The sequence below is a fragment of the Arvicanthis niloticus genome, chromosome 26, assembly GCF_011762505.2.
Source record: "Arvicanthis niloticus isolate mArvNil1 chromosome 26, mArvNil1.pat.X, whole genome shotgun sequence".
Taxonomy (NCBI): domain Eukaryota; kingdom Metazoa; phylum Chordata; class Mammalia; order Rodentia; family Muridae; genus Arvicanthis; species Arvicanthis niloticus.
This window is the reverse complement of record NC_133434.1, coordinates 24,605,994-24,628,033: the sequence shown is the minus strand read 5'-3', so window position 1 is coordinate 24,628,033 and position 22,040 is coordinate 24,605,994. Positions and strand designations below refer to the sequence as shown.

Below are 22,040 nucleotides of genomic sequence, written 5' to 3'. Positions count from 1 at the left end.
GAACACATCCACCAGCTGATCCAGCTGTCTAACTTCTACATATATATCAAAGGAAATGAAGTCAGCACATCTAAGATACCTGGATTCTTATGTTTATCATGGCTTTGTTTACAGTGGCAAGATAAGAATCAGCATAGGTGCCGCGGTGGTGGCGCACGCCTTTAATCCCAGCACTTGGGAGGCAGAGGCAGGCAGATTTCTGAGTTCAAGGCCAGCCTGGTCTACAGAGTGAGTTCCAGGGCTACACAGAGAAACCCTGTCTCGAAAAACCAAAAAAAGAAAAAAAAGAATCAGCATAGGTGCCCATCAACTGCCTAAAGAATGAAAAAATGTTCTCGTTCTCTCTCTCTCTCTCTCTCTCTCTCTCTCTCTCTCTCTCTCTCTCTTTCTCTCTTTCTCTCTTTCTCTCTCAAATGTGTATGAATATGTATGTGTATATGTATATGATGTATATGTGTATGTAGTAATTTCATCCATAAAGAACAATGAATCCCATCACTAGTAGCAGAACAGATGGAACTGGAATACATTATGTTAAGTGAAATAAGCCAGGTACAGAAAGGTAAGGACCAGCTGCTGCGTCTCACACATGGATATCAGTTCTGCCTGAATGTAGAATATTGATTGCTGGAAGCTGGGAGGCAGAGGATGGATAAAACAAACCTGGATTTGATCAGCACATGCTGCACACATGACCTAAGCCATCACATTGATTACCATCAAATGTACACAATTAATTACAAATAAAACAGAAAATTGACTGTAACAATTAAATTGTATTTGACAATTTTTATTATGAAAAAGGCCATTTATAGCACTCGCAACAGCAATTACCATTGAATTTGGAGTGAAATTGAGGAAATACAAGACCACTCCTCTGTGGGTGTCTTCCTGTGCTGATCCAGTCACTATGTAATTCTTGAGGTTTAAGTTTATTAAATGTTTTCCATGTGTCAGGGATATCCCTCTTGAAACTGCCAAGGAATAAACAAGTAAAGACCAGTGGGAATTCTCTGACTAGGTCTATGCAGAGTAATTTGTTTAGAGGAGTGTGCAAGAGGGTAACTGGACTTGTGTAGACCTCTGAGAAGATGCACAGTGTGGTTCTGATGAGGCAGGAGAAAATATGAGTTTACATTTAGGGGAGACAGGTATGCGTCATCTAATGGGGTGATGGAAGGAGCTGGAGCTGAAGTTTCTACAGAGTCCGTGTAGACAGCATACACAGCTTGCTCAGGCCATAGGTTGGCAGAGTGGCAGTCTGTGGCTGAGTCTGTGGGTACTGAGGCTGACACAGGAAGGGACTATAGGAGAGATCCTGCCAACTTCTTGTTCTGTGGTTGGTATACACAGAGGTCTGCTGGAGAAGTCAAGAGCCCCAGAAAATAAACAGGAGGAGGCCTTCTGTAGGAAAGCCATAGAAGAGTCACGTTGTAGGCTCTGAGGTAAATGTCCCAGGGTTTTTAAAGGAGGAGGCAGCATCCCATTTCTAAAGAGAGCACGAAAGGGGGGATCTGGACAGCACTGAGTAAGGATAGCTGTGACCCACCCAACACTCATACTTGGTATGTGTCCAATGGTGGGTTTTGTGGATGAAAAAGTCAATTTCTGCTTCTAAAGGGGATCTCTATTAAACTGAGGACACAAATCACAGGTCAGCTTCCTTCTTACTTAGCTGACTAAGAAACCAGGAAGGTGAAGAGATTGTCACCCAGGAGAATCTGGGGGCCTTGGCAGAGGGACAGGAAGTCGGCTCTCTTCTCTTCCCTGGCACCATTACTGAGTCAGATCAACTCTGTTTTCCCCATCTTTGAGGAGTGACAGTCCTAGTGTTGTGACCCACAGGGCAGTTGTTCTGTGTCCTGAAAGATAACCTGGTATCTCAGCTCACATTCCTTTCGGTGGTCCAATTTTGTGTTTCCTTAAAGTATATATATTTTATTCTGGGCCATTCACTGTCCTAGAGACAAATGGAGGGAGCATTTGATTTAGAGAGGCAGCCTCAAAGGAGGGATACTTCTGAAAAAGTTTCAGGAAGACAGACTTCTACCAGCACAGAAATATGAAATATGAGTAGGCCAGCCCTTGTTCAAGTATACAAAGTCCAGGGTTGCAGCCTACGACCCAATGGATGATCATTTCATTGTCCACTGTGAGCTGCACACTCTATCCCCCCTCCCCCATGTGCTGTTAGTCCATAAGCCTGATGTTGGCTGTAGTGATCCTAAGTATTTCAATGTGGCTTGACTCCTGTTGTAATTTTATTACAGCATATTCATGAAGGATCTCATAAGCAATGTGTTACAAGTGTCCCTTTCCTGTGGTTCCATAGTCAGTTTTTGAATAACACGAAATTGTTATTTGTTAAAAACAAACAAACAATGAAACAAAACAAAACTAGGTAGATCATTAAGACATCTGTATTACTCTCTGCCAAAAAAAAAAAAAAAAAAAAAAAAAATCTCCCTTCTGGTTTTTCCTTTGTGTGCCTCATTTTCTCTAGGTCAATTTACAGGTGTGTGTGTGTGTGTGTGTGTGTGTGTGTGTGTGTGTGTGTGTGTTTAGCTGGAGTTTTACATGTTGCTGAATTAATCAGATTATAGTTCCTTTCAGGGTCTTCAGTTCTCTAAGCTTAAATTCCCACCACCTTAGGCTTTACCTTATTTTTCCTAGAGTTTGTTCCAGAAAAAATGTCATATACTAAGTTTACTAATAAAACTCATAAGCATATTAACTACATACATCAAGACCAGGTAACGCTTATCATGAGAATGCAAATATGAGTTATGTTTAAAACTGTTATGGTTGTTTAATTTGTGTATTATGAGATAAACAATCTCAACAAACACAAGAAAGTGTTTACTAAAATCTGGTATGTAATTTTTCTTAAAAACAAAAATCCTTGGAAATAATGAGTAGAATATAGATTCCTTTACCTGGTGTTGTCTATCAGAAACCCATAACAGGGAACATGGAATTTGGGGTAACTTAAATCTGTGTTCCCAAGGCCATCTGTGGTCACTCAAAATGGCTCCAGAATAAACTCATGTTTCTTTTAAGACAAGAACTGTGGTTTTTGTGTTGACAATTGTGGTGACACACATGGGACTTGAGAATCATCCACTTTTCACTGGAGGAACCAACTGAGTGGAAGACCAATGGCTGCACGGGCCCATTCAGTTCAGACCATCCAGTGTTATTTCCTCAAGTGGATTCTTGGTAAGTTCTTTCCTGAGCTTAGGGAGTCCCTTGGTTTGGTGGAGGGCCATCTGTTTATTCTGAGCTGATTACCAAGGATTCTACTTTAACAGATACCTTTTTGCTCTGTTTGCAATGTATTTGGTTTATGAAACTTAGTTAATTTGTTTGCTTTTAAAACATTTTGGTGTAGGCATTTGGTTTGGTTTAATTTGGTTTGATTGCTTGCTTTGGATCTCTAAAAGCATTTTATCAGTATTTTGTTTGTTTTGGAACTTTGATGGCATTTTGATGTCTGTGTTGTTTATCTTGGTTTTCATTGTCTTTGAAATGTTTTGATTTATTATCCTTTGGCCTTGTCTTTTGACAGTCCTCCACAGACACCTAATTCTGCCTTTTTTTCCCCCCTATCATTTCTCTTCTAACCTTGCTAAGCTTTTAGCTTAGAAGTTTCAGGACACCTGATAATAAAGTCTCCTGAAAATAGGCACCCATTTCCTTCTACCCAAAGGTGTGGAGATATCAGAGGAAGCACCCCATGATATACCACAGACTTATAGGGAGACCCAACAAACATATTACATTTGTGAGTTTGAAGAGACTTTATTGGCTTGCCTGCGAAGACACCTATGTCACCAGCGTCTTGATACTCTCATGTTTGTGTACCCTGGAGAACATTGGAACAGGAAGCCTTTTTCTCCTGAGGTATTCACACAAGTAGCAATTCCTTGGCAGGGACTGGAGAAGCAAGGGTGTTTTAGATCTTCACAGTCTTTGTCCAAATTATTGGCTATGTCCAAGCAACAATTGTCTTGTGGACAACCCTTGTACACAAACCAGTCCTAAAAGTCCTTCAGGCTTAAAGCCAAAAAATCAGTTTGGTATGCACTGAGGTCCTTACAGTTTAGGGGAAGTCCTCAGTCTGCTAAAGATAATCAAATGAAGCTCCATCTGTACCACCTCAACAATATTTATGGGGATTTATGCTCAGTCCCACCTTCAAGCTTCTTGGGTGAGTCTCCCTCTGTTCCTTGACTGGTGGATCCTGCTAAATGTGAGTTCTGTGCCTCTTTGCTTCTGCTGTTCTAACAAGAAACCCACTAAATGTCTGAGAGATATTGACACCAGAAATAGGTATATCCTAGACCCATCTGTACTCTGCTCTTGGGTCATACGTAGCAACCTGTAGCTTTTCTGAGGAGCAGCTTCAGAAAGCCTGATTTCCACCTGCTCCACTTGTATAAAGATCCACAAGAGACACTTGTGTCTGCCAGTCTATCAGAGTGGTAAAAGAATGGGCCCTAAAGATATGGGTGTTTCTCCAGGACTGCGTTCTAGGGAAAGGAAAGAGCTGCAGCCAGAGAGATAACTTGTCTCTGTGAAGGAGATTTCAAACCATTCTAGCAGCTGGTTAGACCACCTCACTGGTGAGACTAAAATCCAGATACTGATGAGTCAGTAGTGGGTATAGCCGTTCCTTGACAAGGACTGCTGGAATGTGCATATCCTGGGACCTCTGTTGAAAGGTTTTCTTACTTCAAGGACCCTATGGGTGGACTTGAGAAAGGTTTGATGAGTCTTTGTGACCCCTTCTTAATGTGTCCACATTGAATAAATCTCCTTTTTATGTTATCTACTTTTAATTTTGCTCTTTTAATTGGCATGTAGTAGAAACGTGGCCAGACCTGCTTGCCACATGTTGTGATCTCCAAGTTACCTGCTAGAAATCAGTCTAGGACACCTCCACCATCAAGGTCAATTCTGATGTGCTGTCCAGGTGAGATGCTGGGCCCACTCTCCCAAGTTCTAGAGCTGGTGAGGGGTAAGGTTAGCTCTCCTGAGCTCATGACAGGAGATGGAGGCATCACCTCCGTGCCTGTGCCACCCCATGGCAGGTGACTGGCTGGGTTAACTTTCCCATGTTCAGGCCACCAGGCTCACCCATTCCCCTGCCACAAGGGTCAGCTCCACTGTGCTGCCCAGGCCAGGAACAGTGCCGGCTCTCCTGAGTGCTGCCAACAGTGAGAGATGGGGCCAGCTCTCCAGAGCGCCACATTTAGACTGATCCAGTGAGAGATGGGGTGAGCTAGGCATAGCCCCTGGACATCTACATGGTTCCCAGTGGCTGCTCCAACCAGGGAGTCCCCACGTTCTCTGGTGGTAATATAAGTCACAGACGTCAACACTGATCCCTGTCACTGACCCAGACACGGCCCTCAGCTGGGGCTGGGACTTCACCATGGCCCCATGTGGCAAGGTTGGCCACTCACAAGGGTGACCTTTCTACCCTTGAGTCTCCAGTTCCACTTTTCATCATAAAGTTGACAGTTTTCCGCTTTTCTTTCTCTCCCATCTGACTACCACATACTTGCACATTGTGGTGGCAGGCTGGGCACAAAGTTGGTGGGCCACTGGGTGACATTCTCCATCTGTTCTGTATGGCTTGGCAGCAAATGGGTGCCTATAGCCCGCCTATGTGCTGTATGCTGGAGGGCAAGTCAGTGAGTGGCACGGCGGTCTGCAGGCCTCTGTCTTCCTCCTCCTACACTGTGCTGCCTGTATTTGATTTGATTTGATTTGATTTGATTTGATTTGATTTGATTGATTTGATTTTATGAGTCCTAGGCATAAGACAGCTTTGGCCACCAAGCCAGGCATCAAGCTAGAAGTGGAGGTGGACTCGTGTCTTTGATGTGGACACTTCATATTCATTAAAAACAATTTCCTCACCATTTGGCCAGATTTTCTCTGTCCTCTGATCATGCTTATAAAGCATTTTGCTCACCAAAATCCCTTTGATATAACATAGTTCAGTTCACATCTTAGTTTGTGTGAGTCATTGCGCATGTGCAGAGGTCAGAGAACAACTTCCGGGTTCTCGCCTTCCTCATGACTTCTGGGGGATGAAACTCTGGTCTTTAGCTTGCACAGCTATCTCATTGACCACTTTTTGCAGTTGCTAAATGGCTGTTAATGACTGAGTTTTTCTGTATTTATTACCGAGAGTCTTAGCTCGCTGACTTCTGTTATTAGTTCTGATAGATTTTATGCACTTGAGCAAATGATTTGAAAGTTCATTCTGGAGAGGAAAAGAATAATCAAGAGAGTTTCCAAGCAGAATAAAGTAGAATACTTTATTTTAGTAATTAAGATGTGGTACTGTTATTGAAATAGCCAAACAGAATACATACCCACTGTATTAGCAATTAAGATGTGGTACTTATAGCCAAACAGACTAAAAAATACCCTAAATTTCAGAAGTATAGCCGTTAAATGTGGAAGGTTGATATGGAAAAAAAAAGTCTGAGAGGTCAGTAGCAGAAAGGATATACTATTTAACCAAAAATAAATAAATCGTGTGGAGAAAAGTAATCCAAACTCATATAATATGCAGATACATTTTCCAGATGAGTGAAAGACCTAAATGTGAAAAACAAAACCTTAACATTCTAAAAAAAGTATAAAAATAAAGAAATAAATGAGACTTTTATTATACTATGGAAGGAAAGAATTTTTTTTTAAATCAGATTTTAAAAACTCAAGGAAATTATTGGCCAATGTATGTTAAAGTTTAAACCTTCTGTGCACCATCATGAGAGAAGGCAAAGCTGCTGGCTGAGAGCATGCATGTTAAAACAAAATAACATTTTTGCCCCATTCAGATGGACACAAATTTTTAAATTTGTGCTTTTGATGAGGAAGCTTAACCCCAGGAACTCACTACTGCTGGGAGGGAAAATTGGTGCAGTCTCCTTGGAGACCAGTTGGCAGCACTTCCGCCAGGCCTTGGCAGGCCTGCTCTAGATGTAGAATCTGGCAGACTGCTGTGCCCACAGCAGTGTAATGAATTTAAATGTCCAGCATCGGGACCGATGCAGATGTGTCCATAACTAGGGAAATCTTGAAAGTGTCATGTTGAATAAAATGTTTCTGTAGGGTTTATGTGACACCTTTTATGAAAAGTTTAAAAGCATTCACTTATAAAAACCAGAGATCAAAGACATCAACATCTAAAGTCAATTAGATTCGAGGAGAGAGAAGCAGGAGAAATTTTGAACAAAGAGAACATCCCCTCCCTCTGTCTTGGAGGGCAGAATATTAAGAACTGCCCCTGGGTGGCCGTATTGCTTGCCAGATAAAGTGCTTGCCTCACAACCCGATGACCCTAGTAAAGTCCCCAGAACTCAAGTAACAGTGGAACAGAGGACAAACTACACAGAGTTGTCCTGTGACCTTCATATGTAGGCTTTGGCATGTGTACATACCCACACCTACACATCATATATACACAATAACAACACATTTTAAAAGAATTTTAAAAGAAATTGTTTCTGGGTATTGGCCATATAGATGTTATATTTTCTTTTATTTATATGCTTAAAATGCTTTATTGGTTTAAAATTTGTTGTGGTTGTGTGTGTGTGTGTGTGTGTGTGTGTGTGTGTGTGTGTACATATGTGCGTGCCTGTGGGAGAATACACATGTGCCCATGGAGGCCAGGAGAAGATGTCTGGCCCATTGGAACAAGAGTTACAGGCATTTCTGAGCAGCTCATGAGGGAGTAGGAAACTGAACTCTGGCCCCCATGAAAGAGCAGTAAGTACCCTTAACCATGGAGCCATCTCCCCAGCCCCAGTTTTTAAAAAAGCAATGCTTCTGAGGGAGAGAAAACCAATCAATCTTCATTTGAAAGTGGGCAGTAATTCAAAAGAACGTTTAAGCTAATAGGTTTGTCACTCATGCATGGAAGTTTAGTATGTATTGAAATAATGTGTATTTAGTTTAGGGTGAAGCACAGGATGATGGGGCAGACTGCAGAACCCAACTTTGTAACTTCCTGCATGGTAGATTTAAAGAAGTTCTGTGTCTCGGGCTCTCTCTCTCTCTCTCTCTCTCTCTCTCTCTCTCTCTCTCGTTGTTTGCTTTCAATGTAAAATGCTGCTTCTGTTGTGTACATTGTAGAGTCGCTGCAGGAATATGGTCAGTTAGATGCAGCAAGTATTTCAGTGATCAAGACCACTTCATAAGGAAACCCTTTTGTTATTATGCCCGATGATAACCTACCATGTAAAGGGACACCAATTACTATATGCAAGGATGGGAAATGACTAGGCTTCGTTTAAAATACTTATTTAAGTAGATTCTGGCTTTCCTGGTGGTATTAAAATCTCTCTCAGATCATCAGAACTAACCTGGCAAACTGGAAGTCATTCAGTCTCTTCCATCTCTAGCAACTTCACAAATATCTACTTCCGATAGCTCTGGTAAAGGAAAATGATCAAACACTGATTTACTCTTCAGTGCTAGCCATAAGTCAATAAGAAAAAAATCTACATAATTGTTTAATACAGACATGATTCTGTTCAAACATGAAAACTGTATCTATTATCTGGCCTCAACGTCTGGCAAATGTGGTATTATTCAATCATAATACTCTCTCTCTCTCTCTCTCTCTCTCTCTCTCTCTCTCTCTCTCTCTCTCTCTCTCTCTCTCTCTCTCTCTCTCTCTCTCTCTCTCTCAGTATTAAATGACAAATAATAACTTTCCTAGCTTGATGGAGATTTACATTGAGGTCCCTTTAATATTTCACATAAGTCAGAAGTCACAATCATTAAGAAGCTTTTTTTTAGTTACTCCTCTATGTCTGTGAAGAGACACCATGACCAAATCAACCTCAAAAGAAGGTATTTAATAGACTTGCTTACAATTTCAGAAGTGAGTTTATGTCAGGTAGTATAGTGGGCAGAGGCCAGGAGCTGAGAGCTCATATCTCATACACTGGCAGCAGGCAGGGATGGGGGAGGGGAAGAGAGACGGAGATAGAGACAGAGAAAAGGAGACAGAATGACTGGGAATATGATCTCCTTCAATAAAGCCACACCTCCTAATCTTTTCCCAGAACACTTCCACCAATTGGGATCAAGCATCCAAATATATGACCCTATGGGGGTCCTCCTTATTCAAATAACCTCAGGCACTAAAGCCCTTCCCTGAAGGAAGGTGTACACAGACAAATGATGCAGGCTCTGTCTTGTGAACTTGGGCTCTGGAACTCTGCTATTGACTAGCCACTGAAGCTCAGTTTCTTAGTTTATGAGCCGGAGTACACAGGCCTTCTCTTACATGTCTGTGAGGATCAAATGCACGGTCCACTTGGCCTCAGGTACAGAATTGTGGGTTGAGTTACAGGTTGCTCAGTGTAGGTTGGTTGTTGGCTGGAGTGGGTTAGAAAAGATGAGATAATAAATTGAAAACCTGTACAACTGACTCTGCCAAAAATCTCTTCATTTCACCTAAAATGATAGGGTGGAAACAAAAAAACCTCTCCCCAAAAGAAGATGAAAAACTTTTGTCTTCATAGTGACCCTCATAAAATACTGCTTTCCTGATGTGATGCAATCTGAGTCTACTTTCACATTTCAATGTCCTCCTACCCCACCCAGTCTCTCAGGCTACAAGAAACAGTATCATCTTTAACTTTTCTCTCCCTCCAAAGCAATTGATGTGGTCACTTATCACCCAAACGACAAGACCAAAACCAAAATCTATGTAACTGTCTACCTAATTACCATGGTTTGCCATTGCCTTTTGGAAATATCTCAAAACAAGAGACAACACTGAAATACAATCTGTATTTAATTTTTGAAGATTTTATGAGCATTTTTCATTGCTAAGATATGCTAGTATCTTAGTATCTTAGAAAGTCTGAAGACTTACCTCAAGCTCACATTGATCCTACTGCCTCAGCCTCTCAGTGCTAAAATTACTGGTGTGTATCATCATGCCTGGCTTTATGGCTAATTTCTTATCAGATCATGCTAGATCTGTGCTTTTACCTTAAAAATATGTCTGTGGAAGAGATCTTGCCAAGAGGAGGACAGTCATTGACTCTGCCATCTCTTCTTTGCTTATATATGCTTGCATTCAAAGAACATAGTCCCTTGTCTTTGGTTTCGTGTCTCGCAGACTGACACTTTTAGAACTCACTGTGGAGGAAGTTAACGTTCAGAGTCGTTTGTGAGCCTGTCCTGCTCAGAATGCCTTGGAGTTCTCTATTCCTTGGGCTGAGACATAAGTGACTGGCAGCTCCTCAGCCTGAGCCTTACCTTCTCCGTGGCCTTGGCCTTACCACTTTCCTTGCACAGATTCCCAGCCTTGACAGATGGTCTCACCAAACAACATCCATTGCTTCCATCTGGGTACCATGCCCACTTCTAACTTCTACTTAACATTTTGCAGATAATTCTCTTTCCTGCTGTCATCTTGAACTGTCAATAGAAATGAAGCGATGCTGTTTGCTTGCTGTTGTGAGTAATTCTCTGTTGCAAAGTTTTAATATGTCTCTCTGTACTCAATATGCAAGTTTCCCACTCACCTTTTAGGGAAGTGACAAAGGTAGAGAGTCAGAGTCCTGTGAGGAAGAGGACAGAAGAGTTGTGCTCTGATCCTTGCTCCATCACATCCTGGTGGTACTCGGGAGCACCTTCCTGGGCTCTGGTGACAGCTCGGTGTCTGATGCCTTTTATACATTGTTTACTTTGTCTATGATGAAGTTCATTACCTTATTCCCACTAGGCTTCTCTGCCTCTTTCCTGCCCACTCACCAAGCTTGGTACGATGCTCTTGCTGTTTGTCACTACAAGTATGACATTTCGCCATCTGGAAAAGCTTCATGTTTTATAGAAATAAGGAAACATAACTTGTGTGCTGGCTGAACACTAATTTTAAAGCAGCCACTCACTCTGGCCCCAGGCCTTTTTCATGCACCGAGGTGTTCACTTAGAGAGCATCTTTGGTGTTCTCTCTAGACTACTTGATTCCCACTCTCAGACTATAGTCAGAAATCCTAAGGTGTCATAAATTACTCCTTACCCTTCATGGCTAGATACTGAGAACTTTTGTTCAGAAATAATGAAGAGAAACATCCCAACCGAAAGCACTTTCTGAAGGCTTGCATGTAGGAATAAAAACTAAAGTGCCAACACCTAGTCTGGAAGTTTGGTGTTTCCCAAGTGAAGGTTACTTGGGAAACCACAGTGAAGGTTACTTTTCAAATCAGCTTACCCCTGGCCTTGGTTTCTGTGATGGTTTGTATATGCTTGCCCCAGGGAGTGGCACTATTTGGAGGTGTGGCCTTGTTGGAGTAGGTGTGTCACTATGGGCGTGGGCTTTAATACCCTAGTCCTAGCTACCCGGAAGCCAGTATTCTACTAGCAGCCTTCAGATGAAGATGTGAAACTCTCAGCTCTGCCTGCACCATGCCTGCCCAGACAATGCTACGTACCTACCTTGATGATAATGAACTGAACATCTGAACTTGTGAGCCAGCCCCAATTAAATGTTGTTCTTTATAAGAGTTGCCTCGGTCATGGTGTTGGTTCACTGCAGAAAAACTCTAACTAAAACAATCCCCAAACTTAACTCATGTTCTTCCTTCAAGCCTACAGTCTCTTCCTGGTATGTTAGCAACACGGTTCCTCTACAGACTGCTAATACAGATGTATGGATAGGAAAAGTCCAGGATTTTCATGTGCAAAAATATCTCTGAATATGACCGTACCCTCGGGGTCCACACTCTCTTAAATTGTTACTAACATTGTGTATTCCCTCCCCCATAGATCTCTGTAAAAATATTCTGTTGATCAGGTTGTCTTGATTTTACTTCTATTAATCCTGTCCACTGTTTCCAATAATGTATAACGCAGAATGTGCTTGACATATTTATATGTATATGTATATGTATTTGTGTGTGTGCCTAGTAAATATGTGGCTGGGTGACTAAACAGAACCACAAGGTCATCTTTCCTTCAGGACTTCTGAAAGCCTTGACAATACCTGATGTGGTAGAGCAACAAGAGCCTTCGTTCCCAGGACATCTAATAGGATGGATTGTATGTGGCGTTTGTGTTGGAGCACATTCACAATCACTTAAAATGCAAAAATCTGTGGCCATGTGGGAATGAATCTACTTGGTGATATGGGGATTTTTTTTATTAAAGGTTTCCTGATAGTTTTGATGGTCCATACACTGAGCCTCTTCTGCTCAAGACCCACAATCTTTAAATCTTTGTAGATGTTCATATTTCAACTCTCTTGAGTTCTGAGAGTAGAAGTTTATAAATCCAGTTTATTTGCAGATAAGTAATTTTTATTCAAGAGAGGTGGTGAGAAGCATTAGGGAAACCACCTAGGAGCTTGGTATCATGGTAAAAATGCAAGATCTCATTCTACCCACCTAATTTAATTTAATTCCACCATAACAGTTTACCATAAATGTAGAGTCTTAAATTACTAAAAGTTTGTCTTCATGTTTCCGGAACTCAGAAATCTGAAGTAGGTTCATGGGTTGGTTTGGGAAGGATGCTTCATCTTGGATTTTAGGTTCTACAGGCCACCCAGATTCCTTGGCTCCCGTCCTTATCCTCCATCTGCAAAGCTAGCAGACATGTCACACACACACACACACACACACACACACACACACACACACACACACTGCCTTCCATTCTCACACACTTTTTCTCTTATTCCCTTCTACCCCCATCTTTCCCTTGCAACAACATGTCATTTCATGGGCCTTGGATAGAACAATAAAATCCCTCTCCTTCAAGACCCAACTTAACCACATCTGTTTTGCATGTAAGATAGCATTGGTTCCAAGCACTGGTACAAGGACATCATGGTAGGATCAGGCATTCTTTCTGCCAACCATCTCCTCCTTCTCTTGGAATTGATAGAACACCTTAATGTATTTATTAAGCCTCACAGAAAATAATCCATTTCATTTTGTGAAAGAGCCAGTGTTCTTCAAATTTATTTAATTAAGAGACTCTTTTTTTTTCTTCACAATGCACATTTTTTGTCTAAAAAAACAGATTTATTTTATTTTAAATTGTCTGTCCATCTGTCTGTCTATCTGCATGTGTATATATGCTCATGGGTACAGGTTCCCACAAGGGCTAGAAGAGACCATGCTCTGGAGACAGAGTTACACAGTTGTAAGCTGCCTGGTTTGGGTCATGGAAACTAAACTCAGGTCCTCTACGCGAGCAGTCACACCGTGCTGTTAACTGCTGAGCCATGTCTAAGCCTGATTTCTTGTCTTATTTTGAAGCTGCTCAACAGCTGATCTCAAACTCTGCTCCTTCTCCTCCTCAGCATAAACATGCATCACCTACCCAGCTCAAGGAGAGTTTGAAAGGACTGACTTCCAGATACAGATTCTCTTTCTGATTTCTATACATCCTGTCTGTGCAGACTTTGTACAGATTTTTTTTTTTTGCCTGGGAAGATATATGAAGCCAAGCCATAGTGATTTTCCTTCTTTCCATTGTTCAGTCATGGTGTTTCCTCCTAGGAAGGACTTTAGAGGGATCTGTAGCTCTGGGATGGAGAACCTTCCTAGACAAAATGCTGATCTGAAATTCACATTGATGACATGTCTTTTAATCAAAGTACCTTAACCCACTATTCCACATGCCATTTAGAAATCTATTTCTAATAAAACCTTTATTTTTAAAAGATTAATAAATATCCAGCCCAGGCTAGTTTTGGTATGGGTACTATGTCTGCTAAAAGAAAATTATCAATCCTTGGGTATTTATTGTCGCAAGAATCTTCCTTAAAGTTCAAGTTACTTGCATATTTTAGTTGAAGATAACTATGATGGACTAATCAAGTGTTTTTAAACATTAGGAACCTACATGAAATTATAATTCTGTGGGTGAGCCAAGTACAATGGCCCATTCCTATAGTCCCTGTACCAAAGAGGTAGATACATGAGTACTGAAAGATCAAAGCCAGCCTGAGCTACATAGACCATTTGTCGACTTTGTAGAGTATTTTAACAAATTCGGGATAGGCTTCTGTAAACATAGTGTTATAGGATTAGAAAACAAAAACCATACATGCTCTTCTTTATTTATGTTGTGGATAAGAACAAAATAAGTTGACGTGGTTTTCCTAGGTTTCATTTAGTGTGTTAGTCATATGAGGCAAGTTTGATTTGTCATTTGTTGATATTTCTATTTTCCACGCAGTACCATTTTATGTCCTCAAGAACTGTAGTGTCCTGGGCATAGTGATACACATCTGTAATCCCAACTCTTGGGAGACAGAGGCAGGAGGATCTTAAGTTCAAGTCTAGCTTATACTACATAAGAAGTTCCAGACCAACCTGGGTTACATAGTGAAACTCTGTGCTTTTGTGAGTGTGTGTGTGTGAGTGTGTGTATGTGTGTGTTGTACTGTGGACTATGGCCAGTGCCTTGTGCTTACTAAGAAAATGTTCTCCCACTAAGCTAAGTCCCCACACCCTGTAAGACTCCCATCTTAAAAATAAAAATAAACAATTAAATAAGTAAATAAATAATAAGCAAATAAGTATTGGTTAGTAAATTTCTTAACAGAGTTCTTTTGACTTTCTCTCCAACTTCTGATATCTATTGTGTAAGTTGTTGCACATGCAGGTAATGACAACCACAACATAATAGCTGACTATAACATACCACAATTTTCAAGATCTTGCAAGTGAAAATAATATATCTTAGATTCAATAAAATATAGATCCTGAGATTTGGTTTTTAAAAAAGTAGTGTCATGATCAACTGTCCCTATGTCTCTGGAAATGAGATTAACTACATTCTGGTCACTGTGAAAAGATTCTCTTGTATAAGTTGCAAAACTGAAGAGTTTCCATGGTACCAGCAGCTATTGGGAAATCTTTGGTACGTAGTCAGGTCAGAGAGGATGTGTGCATGGAGTAGGTCTAAAATGGCACAATTTGGTCTGGATGAGAGGAAGACACTGCCACAAGGGATGAATATGTGTGCCATTTAAAGTTCTCAGGATGAATAGGCATATGTGAAGCGGGTAGAGCAGCTGGTGGTTTGGCATTGTTGGTGTCCGTTTCCCCAGCCCTTCCTTATACTGTCAAGAACCGTGGTGAGGGCTGTTGAGCGTCATTCAGTTATTTTAAAGGTGTTTACCAAACTTGATGAGCTGGGTTTAATCCTTGGGACCCACATAGTAGAAGGAGAGAGTTGACTCCCACAAACTGTCCTGTGACCACAACACATGCCCACACATGTGGACAGCATGAATAAATAAATAAGTGTAATTTAAAGTTAATAAAAACATTGGTGACCAGGGTATGGTGACACTTGGGAAGATCTGGGGTACAATCTAGTTAGGGTAGTTGTGGATATGGACATAAGTTTTTGCTCTAAGGATTAAGTTCAACTTAATATGTTTTATTTGGGGAAAAAAAGGTAACAGTTCTCATGTTCCTGCATGTATCTCTTTACCATAGGTCCTCATGTGTTTAGTTCCAAGAGTCTCGCCCTTCAAGCCCAGAAGAAGATCCTGAGCAAGATAGCCAGCAAAACTGTGGCCAGCATGCTGATTGATGACACCAGCAGTGAGATCTTTGATGAGCTGTACAAAGTCACGGAAGAACACACCCACAACAAGAAGGAGGCCCACAAGATCATGAAGGATGCAATCAAGGTGGCAATCAAAATTGGCATTCTCTACCGGAACAAACAGTTCAGTCAAGAGGAGGTTGTAATTGTGGAGAAACTCCGGAAGAAACTGAACCAGACCGCCATGACCATGGTCAGCTTCTATGAAGTAGAGTACACCTTTGATACGAATGTGCTCTCTAAGCTTCTTCATGAGTGCAAGGACCTCATACATGAACTGGTACAGCGACACTTGACACCCAGAACCCATGGACGCATAAACCATGTCTTCAACCACTTCGCTGATGTGGACTTCCTTTCCACTCTCTATGGTCCACATGGAAACTGCAGGCCCAATCTCAAGAGGATTTGCGAAGGAATCAATAAATTGTTAGAGGACAAGATCCTCTGAACAGCTTCTCCTCTCGTGGACTTTGCTGCTTCGAAGTTAGAATACTCAAGCTCGTCCAGTGAGAATCAAGCAGCAACCCTTGTTCAAGATCTTCTTGTGTCTTCTTTATCACTCTGAGGCTGATTTTAACCCAGACTTGGGTGTCTTTACTCCCTGGGCACAGGCAAGAGCTCTCATGTCTACATGAACTGTGTTTTCAAATAATAGTCAACTGTTCACAGCAGGAAGGCTGCTTTGCTCACTACCATCCTGAGCTCAGCTCATCTCAAAGTGGAAGGCAACCTAGATTAGGATACAGAAGACATGATGTGGATTCCAGCCCTGCTGCTGTTAAGTAGACCTTCTGTGTTCTGGAACTTGACACTTCCTGACTACCTCACAGGGCAGTGGTGAGGACTGAACAGGATAACTCGCATTCACAGTTTTGTGAAACAGTGACCAGTGACTGTATATAATAAATGAATGTGGCTTAATTGTTCGACATTAGTGGGTTTGTTTGTTGCCAGTTGTCATAGCATATTTAGTAATCACAGCACCAGAGAGGCTGGGCTATAGGAATATGATTGGGATGGGGGTAGTCTGGACTGCAGAGTGAGGTTCCGACAAACCTGGCCTATACAGTAAACTCTCAGGAAAGAAATAGAAGAAAAGGAAAAAAGAATCCCTTCTCTCCTTTAAGAGAAATGGGAGTCAAGGTGACGCTGCCCCCTTTATTCTGGCTGTGGACTGAGGACACTCATTCAAGGCTGCAGCAATGACTGTCAGCTTAGGAAGAGCAATGCTTTCTTTATTTCCTGGTTCTCTCTGGTTTCTCAGCCTCTCCAGTTTCATCTCCAGCTACATCTGCCCAGCAGCCACCCTACGTCACGGGCTGCGTTGACTCACTCATATGTCTCCTCCTCTCCTTTCCTCTCACACAGACATGCTCTGTTTGGATGAATAGTTTTTAATTTCCATAATGAGATGATAAATTGTCTTGTAGGGGGTGGAGGTTCTGCCCTTCAATTTTATTTATACTCCATCTGTAGTCATTTTAAGTATTTGTTGTGGTATAAAGCTTCAGTCAATGTATATATTGTATTATCAAATCAGTGTAATTAGCAAATCTATCACAAATATTTATTTTTTTCTGGCAGAAATATTCAGAATCCCTCCTTTGAGTTATTTAGTAATATGTAGCACATTATTGTTAGCTATAACTACCCTATTATGAAACAGAACAGTATGATTTTCCTATGTAAATGTGACTCTCAACCCCTTCCGGTCTCTTTCCCTCTCCACTTCTCACTGTGTAATAACTGACGCTCTACCTTCTATTTCTTAGATATCAACTTCTGAATTATTTCCTGTTTGTGAATTACACAGAGTTTGTTCAATGTCTGTCTTATTTCACTTAACATAAAGTTTTGTAATTTTATCCACATTGCTTCAAATGTCAGAATTTTTTTTACAATAAAAAAAAACCCATTCCATTCTGTTCAAATGTCACTTTTTCTTCTGTTGCTCATCTGTTGATGGGCGCTTTGAGTCTGTGTCTTAGCTATTGCAAATACTGCTGTAATAAATATGGGGCATCTCTGTACCTGTTTTCAACATGATTATTTCATTTACTTGGCATATAGAGCCAGTAATGTAGCTTCTGGGTTAGATGGTAGTTTTATCCTTTACTTCATAGTAAATAGCCATGCTGTTTTCTGCAATGGCTATTCTGCTGTGTGTCTGCAGCAACATTATATAAAATTTCCATTTCCTCCACACTCCTATCAATATGTGTCATCCTTTGTCTTTTTTATATTTTCATTGTAGCCTCAGAGAAGTAAAATGTCACTGTGATTTCCATGTGTACTTTCCTAATAATTAATGATTTTAATCATTTTTTACAAATATTTTGAGTATCACTCTTTTTGAAAAATTTTCTTCTTGTCTTTTTAAAAATTTGGATTATGTTTTAATATTGAGATCTTTGGTTATGTTAATAGCAATATGCTATTAGAGTTAGTGACTAGGGCTATGTACTCTGTAGATGGCAGAGCCAGAGAAGCAGAGCTGCCCAGGCCAAGATCTGAGTCAATTCCAGATGTGGGACCTTGAGCTACAGGATTTAATTTCCACTTGTTAAACTTTGGTTTTGCTTTGATTTAACCAGTCTGTCCCTGGTTCTTCCCTCTTGGAATAAGAAATATGTTTCTTGTCTGTGATTTTAAAGGAGCTCAAACTTTGGAATTTTAGAGAGACTTTAGAGAGACTGAATTTTTAAACACTGTGTGACTTCAAAAGTTATATTGTGTCTTATATTGTGACATTGATATTAATATGAGATCTTGGGATTAAACAAAAAAGAAAAGTTTATGCATTAATAATAATGTTTTATCAATGCCTAGCATGACAAGGGGTCCACTGACTTGGATGAATATTTGTCAACTTGGCATAAGCTAGAGTTTTCTGGGAAGAGGGATATCTATTGAGAAAACGCATACATCTGATTATAGGCAAATGTCTAGGGCATTTTCTTGATCAATGATTGACGTGAAAGGGTCTAGCTTGCTAGAAATGGTTCCACCCCTGGGTGGGTGATCCAAGACTGTGAAAGAAATCAGGTTGAGCAAACCATGGGGACCCAGCCAGTAAGCATCATCCATCCATGGCCTCTACTTTAGTTCCTGCCTTCAAGTTCCTACTATGGGTTTGTGCACTTAATTCCCTTCATAGATGACATTGTCTCTGAGGAGACACAAATCCTTTCCTTATTAAGTTGCTTTTGGCCAAGACTTTTTAGCATGCCAGTAGAAAGCAAACCAAGAAGTAAGATAGAGAGTCTTTTAAGTATATCCTGAGTACAACTTGAAGTCTGGGATGGTGTCCTTCCAGCCGTCCTTTCACTGTTTAGGATTTTGATTGTTTTGAGTCTTTTGTATTTTTATATAACAGTCAAGGTTTTTTCTGTGTTATATTTAAATCCTGCTACTTTTCTGAATGTGTTAATCAGGTGTGGGATATTTCTTGTGGACTCGTGAGGGACTTTGTGTATAGAATTGTATCTACAGACAAGGATACTTTGACTCCTTTGTAGCTTCCTATTGCCTGCACCTGTCTTACTGAGCTAGACAAGACTTCCAGCAGTATAGTCACCAGGATGGTGAGAAGGTGGGCATACTTGATTTGTTTCTAATATTAAAGAAAATGCCTTCAGTTTCTCTTTGGCCCCCTTCTTCCTTCCTTCATAAGTCTTGAATAATGGTAAGATTAAACAAAATTAAGAAGAGCCTATTAACTTTGACTTAATTTGTTTTTTCAGTTTAGCTGTAACTTATGTAGAAAGTTGGGAACAGCAAGTTCACCTATTGTAAGTTAATTTAAATAAGACTCAAAACACCACAAACTTTCAAGTATCACCAGGTAGCAACTGCAAAACCAGATTCAAGGTTAGAACCATTTTAAAAAAATACATAAGAAGAGGTACCAAGGACATGAAGTACTGACCACTTAGAACGGGACTTTTCCTTTATCTACTGCTGAAGTCTGTGGTTTCCCAGAAGAGACTCTGTGGGACCAAGGGTAGACCTGTGAGCAGAGGGATTGATGCCAACTGCCTGGTACTGGAGACACGTAAAGGCTATGACAAAGCTGGTCCATAAATACTAGAACAAGTACAAACTAGATTCAGCTGCTGCTGCTGAAGAGGTGTTGCTATGGTGATACTGGAGCAAACAACACAAGCAGAATATCTCCTCCCCCACTCAAGCCCTGCAAACAAACTCCAGAACTGTAGAGTCCAACAGGAAACCTGACAATGCAGAAATGTGGTCTGGAGTTCTAGCCCCAGTATCACACAACAAATATTGAAGAGTGGACTTGGAACTCAAAACTAATAAATTAAATGACGTAGACACCTAGGTATATAAAGTCACTTTAAGTAATAAATAGAAGACAACTGTGGATAGTTAACTAATATAAATAAAGTTAAAAGTTGAGCTTCATGCATTGTGTTCTGAGTTATTCTGTGTATTATTCATGATTCTATAGAATCAAAAGATTTTCCCCTTTTGATCTTGGTCTTTAGCTTATATATTAATTATCAGGGTACACATTTTTATCTATGATAATGATGCTTTTGTAAAAATTATCAACATAATTTTGCTTCTTAGAAGTAAATGAATAAAAAAATGAAAGTAAATAAGAATTTGATTGAATGAAAATGGATAGATTATGAATTTTGAAAGAGCTGCCATGTTATAAGTCTCCAATACAGCCACAAAACTACCTCAAGACTCAGTAGGGGGAAAAAACTTATGGGATTCAAATTTTTCAAATTTATGAACATAATCTAATTTTTCATTTAAAATATCCAGGAAAGAAGTATTACAGTTAGACAGAAAAACAGAACTTATAAAAAGGAGGAGTCCAGGTATATTTCCCATCACACATATCACTGATTAGATAGAAAAGAACAATAAGTGAAGCATTTAATTCACTGCCACAGACATCAAATGATACACATGTGTATGTGTGCACACACACATAAATGCCACAGACACATATACACACATATAACACAGACATCCACTAACACACACATGCATAAACATGTAACACAGATGCACACATACAGCAATCCACTAACACAGATATACATAACATATACACACACACATATAAAACACAGACATCCACTAACACACACATACACCTGCATAACATGTACAAAGAGGTACACACACACAGAGATACATAACACAGACATGCACATACACACATATAATACACACAAACACATACATATAGAGACACACAAATAGATATATACACACAGAAACACACCCACACTTGAACAAACAAATACTTTGTAGAGAGAAGATAATAGTTTGTATCTAATTTGGATGTCCTTTGTTGTAATTTCATCAGTACATTTACCATTAAGAAATAAAAATTCTGTCAAAAAATAAAAATGTTGTTATAACTTATTCATGCTTATAAAATATATTGCTTCAGAAATGTTAAAAATTCAAGACTTCTTGCGTAGGAATCTATGATGTGTAGTCTGAAATAAGACCACAAGTTTGGTATATGGGCTAGTGATGACATTTGATTCCAAGTGTTTTACACTAAGGAGAAAAATAATGCTTTGAATTCCAAAGTTCAACTCCTCCAAATATAGGGATTTTTTAAAAGAAAAGTCTTCTAATTTTTTCTTTATTTTCACAAAACTATAAGTTGGAAATTCATGTGTGCATTAGTATTCAGCCCCCCCCTTTTTTTTTTTTGTGAAACAAGACCTCATTGTACAACCCAGACTATCTTGGAAGACATGCATAGCCTAGTCTGACCTCAGGTTTGCAATAACCAATCTTCCTTGGCCACATGAATGATGGAATTACAGGTGTGAGCTACTATACCTAGAACATGAGTCCTTTAATTGACATTAAGAGATCACTTTCTAATGGTAAGCTCCGTTAGTCTGTGTCCTTCAAGATGGGCACATTGAAACTCAAAAGTGACTGGAATGCATTGGAAGGTTTCAAGGGGAAGAGGGGAGAGCCTTCAGCCTGGGGTAGAGTTGTGGCACCTATAGAAGAAGATGGGAAGGAAGAAGGGCAGCTGTACAGTAACTACAGCACAGTTTTAACAAAGGTTGAGCAAAGGGTGGAAAGAATCAAGACCATAGTGTGGTGAGGGAGTTCCGGCCTGCTCTTGGTGTGTCTCCATCCCAGCGTAGGCCCACCCAATCCTAGCTTTTCTGTATGTGCATCTGTTGTTTCTTCCTTCCTCATGACCCAATTAGGTTAATCCCTAAGCTGGGAAGGTCATGCATGGCAAATTAAGCCAAAGCAAGGTCACCTGACTATGGTAGATTTCTACGCTTTTTCAGTTTTTAGGAAGGAATGCCCACCACCCCTCTCATTTCTGAGGTTGGGATGGCTTTAGCCAAAGTGGAATCGGATGTGACCCCTACTGGGCTATTCAACAACTG

General features: G+C 40.3%; 1 protein-coding gene across 1 annotated transcript in view; it reads left to right on the top strand.

The window, feature by feature from the left end:
• Tnfaip8l3 (TNF alpha induced protein 8 like 3) overlaps positions 1–17,493 on the top strand; it is a 32,074-nt gene extending 14,581 nt beyond the window's left edge. The window contains exon 2 of the mRNA XM_076925241.1: positions 15,510–17,493. Within this exon, the coding sequence (XP_076781356.1) occupies positions 15,510–16,072 (563 nt within the window). The 3' untranslated portion in view covers positions 16,073–17,493. The remainder of the gene's footprint in view (positions 1–15,509) is intronic.
• Positions 17,494–22,040: the final 4,547 nt, after the last annotated feature.